Here is a 9,224-nt window from a genome sequence, read left to right on the forward strand (position 1 = left end):
AAGGCACACACCTCTCAATAAAAGGTCTAACAGTCGAAAATGCATATCAGAGCCAAAACCAAGCCCTGAGGTCAGAGACAGGATTATGTCAAGGCACAGATCTGGGGAAGAGTTCAGAAAAAAAATCAGCTGCATTGAAGGTTCACAGAAAGCTTGTAGTCTCCGTTACTCATAGTGGAAGAAGTTTGGAACAACTAGGACACTTTCTAGAGCTGGTCTCCTGGCCAAACTGAGCTTTGGTTAGACTGGTGACCAAGAACCTGATGGTCACTCTAGTTGAGATCCATGATCATATATGCAGATGGGAGAAACTTACAGAAGGACAAACATCACTGCAAGACTCAATTTTCTTAGTGAGGACGCATGATAACACAATTTCAGACTGTGAGAAACAAAGATTCTCTGGTCTGATGAACCTCAATTCCAAGAATCATGTTTGAAGGAAACCAGACACTGCTCATCACCTGCGGAGTACCATCCCAAAAGTAAAGTGTGGTGGTAGCAGCCTCAGGTTGTTTTTCAGCATCAAGGACTACTACTCAGAGTAGAAGGAAAGCTCAATGCACCAAAATATAGAGATAGCCTTAATAAAAAAATAGTCCAGAGCATTCAAAACCTACAGCTGGGCAGAGGGTTTACCTTTCAACTGGACAATGACCTTAAGCACACAGCAAGAATGGCTTATAGACAACTCTGTGAATGTCTTTGAGTGGCCCAGCCACAGCCTGGGCTTGAATCCAATCAAATGTTTCTAGAGAAACCTGAAAATGTCTGCCAGCCCCCATCCAAGCTGACAGAGCTTTGCCAAATGCAGATGTGCAAAAGTTGTCGTGTCATTCCCAAAAATGTAAAGCTGCTTCAAATAAGTACTGAGTTAAGGGTATGAATACTTATGCAATGTACTTATTTCAGTGTTTTATTTTTAATAAATTTGCAAATTTGTCAAAAATCTTCTTTTTTTTTTTTTTTGCTTTGTCATAATGGTGTATGGAATGTGGACTAATGTAAAAACAAAAATTTTTAAGGCTGCAACACACAAAAAAAAAAAAAAAGAGTGAAAAAAATGAAGGCATATAAAATTTGTTTTGAGTTTTCTAATTCCCGTTACACATGTTAAAATAACTTTAAAAAAAATCTAAATAAAAAATTTTCTTGGCAGGTAATAAAATAAAAACATGTTTTTTTAGCCAAAAGTAAAGTAAAAAGTCAAATTAAATTGAACTAAATAAATACTTTTTTAACCTTTCCACAGGTCAGGGTTGTCATAGTTAACTAAAACTAAAACCACAGCAAAACTTTCATTACTTAATTTATATAATTTAAAGTTATATAATAATAATAATTGCAGCTTTTCAGCTAATTTTCATTTAGTTTAACTTGATACTTAAGTAAAATAACTAAAACAGAAACACAAACACACGTATATGATATAGTACAGTAGATAAAATTTGGTATGAATTGTCATGATTTGTTCACAATAGGATCAATAACATGCATTTCGAAATCAGATGTAAATCATAGATGTACATCTGTTTAATCATTTCATGCCAGGTTTAAAATTCTTTTTTCATTTTTGCATTCCACTGTGCTGCTTTTCCATCGTTTTTCTGTATAAATATGTGTTTGATAGACATATTTTATTGTTGTGCTCAGTGTTCTAAAAATATAAGTTCAACTATAATTTAAAAAAAGTTAGCTTTTTTCATTTTGTAGCCCTGCATCCCGCGTTTTTAAACCTGACTGCGTGACAGTAATTCAAGGAAAACAGATCAGGCAGAGAAAACGTCTAAAGGTAACAGCTGCACATTTCCCTTTTTACACTCATGACCCTCTCTAGATAATAGCTCTCTCATTTTCTCAAGGACAAATGCCAGCAGCATTATATTTCAGAAAACCATGACAAGTCCTCATAGATTAAACAACAAAACGCCTCTCGTGGCCTGTTCCGGAGCTGCCTACTGTACTAATGGAGCTAAATCCACTTTACATACACATAAAACTGCATTTCCCTGCATTTGCGGCCTCAACTCTCATGCCTCGCCTTGCATTTATTCATAGAGTCGAGAATATTGATGTAGTGCTCAATAGGGGAGAAATTGGCTGGATGCAGCCGTCTAAGACTGGATGAATTGCATAGGTGTGGAGACAAGAAACCACAGGACTAATTTGTGGTTTTCACATGGACGTTTGAGAATGTTCAAATGTGGTTACTTCACATTCTTATAAGGTAAATCACACTTGCTCTTATGTACATATAGATTTAAACACATGGATGTAGTTTCTCACAAATCAGTTGTGAAAGTTAAGAGTGCTGGTCTTTAACATTCACATCCTCTTGAGTTAGATGAGGTTAAACGATTGTGCTCAGCTGTTGTTGACCGTGACCCTTCTCAAAAAGAAAGAGGCAGGCCGACATCCCATCTCATTAAGAGGTCGCCCTCCCTGACCCGTCCAATATTCGGCGTTTGTTCTATTTTTATAAGAAGAGTGATTGGTCCACTCTCTACTTCACTTCATTGGCAAACGTAACTATTTTTATATTCTCCGTTTTACTTGAGTTAATGAAGCTCATTGTGAAGTGTGAAATTCATTGTAATCGCAGCTGTTTAATGACTCGCCGCCTCCTTTGCTGCATTTTTCACTAACAGCCGTGTAATAAATGCCGCTGTCACCCCGAGCATGGCCGTGATTTCAGCTCATTAGACTATAAAAATTATGTTTAGATGAGCAATAAAAATACTTGATGTTTGCATACAAACCCAGACAGGAATAACGCCAGCTCACACTAAGTGTGATTTTTTTTTAGTCATCATTTTTGTCCTTGTATTTCAAATCTTTTGTCATGCTGAAAAATTATATTATATTTTAGTCAACCAAAAGAACATTTTCACAGTGTAACAGATGGAATAATATAAATCTCTGAAAGTACAACATAAATTATACATCAGTGGTATGTGGTGGTGTTCTGAATTGAGTTCAAAGTTCAAATTGAAATGTAAATTCATGTCCCAGTCACATTTTCTTGGTTAAATAAATCTTATTTACAATATCACAAAAAGATTTCATATTTTTGCATTAACAGTGTAATCAATATTCTGTTTATTAAAGCTTCAAATAAGTACTCAGTTAAGGGTATGAATACTTATGCAATTTACTTATTTTAGTGTTTTATTTTTCATGAATTTGAAAAGTTGTCAAAAATCTGTTTTGTGCTTTGTCATAATGGTATATGGAATGTGGATTGATGTGGATTTTTTTTAACACAAAACAGCTGCAACATAAAAAAAGTGAAAAAAATGAAGGGGTAAGAATACTTTCACAAGGCACTATATATATATATATATATATATATATATATATATATATATATATATATATATATATATTCTAATTCCCGTTACCCATGTTAAAATAACTTCTAAGAAAAAGAATATAAATAAACAATTTTCTTTGCATGTAATAAAATAAAAACATGTTTTTTAGCCTAAAGTAAAAGTCAAATTAAATTTAACCAAATAAATACTTCTGTAACCTTTCCACTTTGTGCAAGTCAGGGTTATTATAGTAAACTAAAACCAAAACCATAACAACTTTAATTATTTATATAAATAAATTATATAATAATAATTTGAGCAATTTCAGCTTTTCGGCAAATTTTCATTTAGTTTAACTTGATACTTAAGTAAAATAGCTAAAGCAGAAACACACAAACACACGTATATGATATTGTATGATATAGTATAAAATTTGGTATGAACTGTCATGATTTGTTCACAATAGGATCAATAACATGCATTTGTAGTGTAATCAATATTCTGTTTATTAAAGCCAAGTGTAAATCTCAAAATAGTGTTTTTAAGCATTTTAGATTTATTCCAAAATAATGAATCAAAGCAGTAACAATTTAAACAATATGTTTTATTTGTGAACTTATGTTCAACTATTCTTTTAAATAGTTAACTATTTTTTTCTGGATCACCAGTCATCAAAGCTTGATTATTATTGGTCACAGACACTGAGATTTACTTTAAATTTCACCAAGTTGATTACTCACTAAAAACTCCCACAGATCGTGTTTTCGTGTCATTTTTTGATAGTGGTTTTATCTAAATGTGTGAGTTTAGTTTCTTTTTTAAATTAGTCTCCCCATTAACGCATTAACACAGAATGCGAACGAAATTACATTTTTTTTTCATACCCAATAGTTTGAGGAGACACTGCTTCCTTTGTATCCTCAGGACACTATGGAACTGTATAAAACTTTAGCTCTTAAAATTATAAAATGTATAAACTGAAGTATTCGGGCTTTTTTAGCTGTATATTTGTGAATTTCCCATGTCCACAATTTGAATTAAACAGCCTTTACACTTCTCACCCCTTAGAAAAAAAAGCACATTACCTGAAAAGTATGCTTCTAAATGATCTGGTTTTATCCAAGTCAAATATAATATTTAACATGACTAAATCAGCCTGGCCATATTGGTTTACACAAAGTAATTTTTAAAGTAATTTTCAAGGGTCACATACGACAGAACAAATTTTTTAGGGTAGAAACGGCATGTTTCCACTTTTTACAGTGTATTTTTAAATAAATCATGGGTTGACCACAAATATTTAGCTGTGAAAACTGTCTATAAATCACTTTAAGTATAGTTATTTCATGCTACCAAGAAACCAGAGAGCAGGATCTGCTTTATATTCAGGGCAAAGGTTGAATGCATCGAAAATAGTTATGTTACATTAGTTTGTGCGTTGGGTTTATGTGCTTTCTTCACTTCGTGGTGACTGCCATGTCTTTACATTTGCGCTCATTGTTACAAGTTGTTAACACTCAAGTGCACAGCTTTCTTTGTGGTCCCGGCCTCCCAGTACAAACAGGGTTCCTGTGTGTGCGCAAGTGTGTTATGATTTAGTGTATGTGCCCTATATGAGTGTGTGTACAGCAGGCCTAAAACAATGGCCCTCTCAGATTACATCTCTCTGTCTGTAGAGGCTGTAAAGGGGGGCAGGAGAACTCCCACTGGCTACCCCTCCCGCCTCTCCTGTCCGGGCCGACACTCTGATTGGCTCAGGCCACGTATATATTTACAGCATGGGTTCATCAAAACTCACTACAACTTTCAAACTCGGCACAAGAACTGTATACCGTCTGGAGGGCAGGAGTTACAAAACACTAACATCTGTGGGATTTTATACTTCTGAAACATCCGAAAACAAAGGCTGCAGCCTTTCCGAACTCTTTTTATTTCTTTTTATGATTCATTTCATTTGGGTTACTGGTCAGTCTGTATTTAAAGTAGCTTAAAGTAGCATAGAGACGTCCTGGTGTCGCTTCTATCCAGAAACAACAGCGTGTTTTAACCGTGGTGGTCTTGCTGGAATGAATATATCTGAGTCTAGTTGCTGTCAAGAGGCCAGTTCTCAGCCCAGCCAGGTTGCGGAGCGTGGGACATGGGGTGCCTCTTCCAGCACTCCGGGCCCTGACCGGGGACATGGTTTTGACCGCAGCCGAACCACAGAGCTGGCGCCGGTGCCCGGCTCTGGAACGCGGACAGGGTCCCGAACCGGAGCGGAGGCCAGGACGGGAAGCCCGGACTCAACCCGCCCTGGAGCTCTGGCCCTGGGCTCCGCCGAGGGGAAATCAGGGGGGGAGTCGAGGATCAGGAGGCCGATGAATGCCTTCATGGTGTGGGCTAAAGATGAGCGCAAACGCCTGGCCCTCCAGAACCCAGATCTGCATAACGCCGTGCTCAGTAAGATGCTGGGTAAGACGATCTCTATACATCACATCACGGGGTTAAGCTGGGGTCAATCTAGTGCATCGGCAGGGTGCGATATCACGAATGTGGCATATTTGAAAACTGGTGGTTTAAAATATGAATAGTAAAATTCAAAGTGTGTTGATGTGTCAGAATTGCCTAAATAATATGTGTAATTCAAAAATAAAATGCTAAAATAAATTAATGCAAATAAATAATTATAAATACATTTGTACACGTGAAGTTATTAGAGAAAATTGCTCTAGAGATCCATAAAAATTATACTAGCAAGCAAACACGACCACATTGTCACTTAAATCTTTAGTAAATGGCCATAAAATGTTAATTTTAAATATAATAGTTTAAACATGATCTTTTTATTTGATGATCTATTTATTGCTATTAAATTATATTCATGTGTCACAAAATCACGTCCTTATTCACACCCTGCTACTTCTACAAGCAGCTTGTTTCACTGTCATTTAAAATTAAATTTTAAATAAATGTAAAAATAATAATAATAATAATAATGTGCCGGTTTATTATTATAATTAAAAAAGCCCTGAACTTTGTATGCCGCTCAGAATTATCGATTAGACAGCAAGCCTTGGGCGCACATGACATGGAAGTCATTTGAAAAGTTTGTAAATCTTGCACAATATTTGTGTTCGGCTGTTTCTCGGGGGGACATTTTGATGTCCTTATTTTTTGAAATATAGCAGGGCTGCGGCACACACAAGCTGCCGATTGTCTGCAGCCATTGACCCATTAATAATTGAAATACTACAACCCAACCCTGTGTGCCCCGCACCAGTTACATGTAATGATTCGCTCATGTCACACACACGTTTGTCTGTACTTGTGCTGCATCTGTTTTTTTAGCAAAAACAATCACTGCGGCAAACGTAGTAACAGTGACAGCTCATTTAAAAATCATTTGTGCATGATTATATTTGTATATTTATTCCAAAGAGATAAATTAAATACTTTTCAGAAATAATCAAAAGAAACTGGCTCTAAAACCAGGCATTGTTTCTGGATTAAATTAGAACATTGTTGTAGTGACTAAACAAGGTATGATAAAAATCATATTTATAAACTGCTAAAGCAAAAACAGCAAACACAAGAAGTAGCACAACAAATCCTGAAACAATAACACTGATTGGATGATGTTTTTAGGTCAGTCCTGGAAGGCTCTAAGCACAGTAGACAAGCGTCCATTTGTGGAGGAAGCCGAACGACTCCGTTTGCAGCACCTCCAGGATCACCCGAACTACAAATACCGTCCTCGCCGCAAAAAACAGCCCAAGAAGATGAAACGAGTGGAACCGGGTTTGCTCCTCCAAGGCCTTGCTGGAGGCCCAGGAGACGCCTACTCGGCGCACCGCCATGCCCATCATCTGCTGCCTCCTCTGGGACACTTCCGAGACCTCCACCCCTCCGGAGCTCCCGAGCTGGAGAGTTTCGGCCTGCCGACGCCAGAGATGTCACCGCTAGACGTGCTTGAGGAGGGAGGCGGAGATTCAGTGTTTTTCCCCCCTCACATGCAGGAAGATGTGGGTCTGGGTTCGTGGATAAACTACCACCAGCATCCAAACCATCAGACTGGCCACCACCCTCACCACAACTCCCATAACCTCCAGCATTCCCACCCACACCTCAACCAGAAGTCTCCACTGGCCTGCCTCCCGCTGCAGGAGAAATGCCTGGTCGTCGAGCCCACGAACCCTAACGGTCTGTACCCCAATATGAGCCTCCCAGACTCCTCCAAGGCTCCCACACCTGCAGGCTATTACGGTCAGATATACGGGAGCAGTCAGTCTCAGCCCGCCTTCACCTCTCATCTGGGCCAGCTGTCTCCTCCGCCCGAGACCTCGGCAGTCGCTCAGGTCGCTCCGCCCTCTCTGGACGCTGTGGACCAGCTGGGACCCTCGGCCGAGTTCTGGGGCGAAGTGGACAGGATTGAATTCGATCAATACCTGAGCGCGAGCAGGACTCGATTGAGCAGGAATGCCCCTTGCGAGGAGAGCAGCGCTTTGATATCGGCCCTGTCCGACGCCAGCAGCGCCGTCTACTACAGCGCGTGCATTACAGGATAAAACTGTTTCCGCGATCTCCACGCAGTCCTGAAGTCTGGTGCACATATGGCTTTTTTTGAGTCTCAGATCTTTTAGATTTATTCGAGTTACCTTCTTCAGGGAATCATCTTGCCCGGTTTCACGAATCACTGGAGGTTACTGAACTCTATACAGGATGGTTCTCACCGTATAGACTTCACTAAATTGCATTTCACAGTATGACTAGTCATTTCTGGTCTCGATAACCTGTACTTTCTGAGACTGTGGTCGGATTTAACCGATAATTTTGCTGACTCCATCCAGCTACTGTATGCTTACGGTCTCAAATGAGGGTACTGGGACGTGGAAGTCAAGAATGTGAATATTTTTGCTATATATATATATATATATATTTGTCTTTTATTTGCCTTTTATATTATTTCTATTTTTATAGACATTTTATATAAGGTTGTATGAAGATTTTGCACTGGGTATGTGAAAACCACTCGAGACTTTTATACTGCACTTAATACTCCTTTTTTTTTTTTTTTCCATGAGGTCTGATGCATTTTAATCTATTGGCGACTAATTTATCTTGCATTCTTCTCTTCTGTGTGGTTGAATTGGGCATTTCATGTGGACGTGACATTTTGTAATCCTCTTAGCACTTGAGGAACATGTTGAGTTGGTAATAACTCTCCCCCTTTTGGTAATAATTATCTTCAAATAAAAAGAGTTTGCAATAAAAAATGTCTCAGAGCTATTAAATCAAAGCAATTAAATTGAAAACACACAATTGTACATAGTATTTCACTAACACACTTTCCCACACCACAGAGTGCATGTGCTTTTCAATATGTTTTTTCTTCTTAAAACAGTTTGAATTAAATGCAAAAACTTGTACTACACATCCAAATGTATCAATGCATATTTTGCAAAATAAAGTTGTCACTCAATATTGGGTACTTGTCAAAATCATTACACTTGCATTAGATGCACATTTGCCTCATTTGTGTAAAATGGTGATGTGGCTGCAATTGTTGTTGCCTTTTGAGAGAAGCGGAGAGCGAGAGCAGGGCCGCAATGTTTAAGTTGTAATCCAGTCTTGTCTCTCTGATTCCCTCCTCCAAGATTTTTGATCAGCCACAAAATGAGTTTGGCTCTTTAAGCTATTTTTTCCCCTAAAACCACGGACAAAAAGAAAACATTTTTCGACTGAGGAGAACAAAACTGAAACTGTCTTCTCTTATGTCTTCATACAAAAAAAGTCAGCTCTGAGATTAAAGAAATGCTCCCTCATGTTGATTCATTCAATACTGGAGAACAAAAAGATTGATATAGGAGTGTGTTTCACGAGGGAAAACAGTCTTTCCAAAGCATTTACATTTCAGGCAGCATGCCTAGTGTG

The 9,224-nt window shown here is 38.1% G+C and overlaps 1 protein-coding gene across 1 annotated transcript; it reads left to right on the top strand.

Annotated features, from left to right (window-relative positions):
• Positions 1 to 5,132: 5,132 nt before the first annotated feature.
• sox18 (SRY-box transcription factor 18) lies at positions 5,133 to 8,772 on the top strand. Its single transcript, XM_073823181.1, has 2 exons — positions 5,133 to 5,765; positions 6,939 to 8,772. Exons 1-2 carry the CDS (start codon positions 5,381 to 5,383, stop codon positions 7,856 to 7,858), a joined length of 1,305 nt encoding a protein of 434 aa, XP_073679282.1. The 5' UTR covers positions 5,133 to 5,380; the 3' UTR covers positions 7,859 to 8,772.
• The last annotated feature ends 452 nt before the right edge of the window (positions 8,773 to 9,224 follow it).

This window comes from Garra rufa, chromosome 18 (genome assembly GCF_049309525.1).
Source record: "Garra rufa chromosome 18, GarRuf1.0, whole genome shotgun sequence".
NCBI classification, from domain to species: domain Eukaryota; kingdom Metazoa; phylum Chordata; class Actinopteri; order Cypriniformes; family Cyprinidae; genus Garra; species Garra rufa.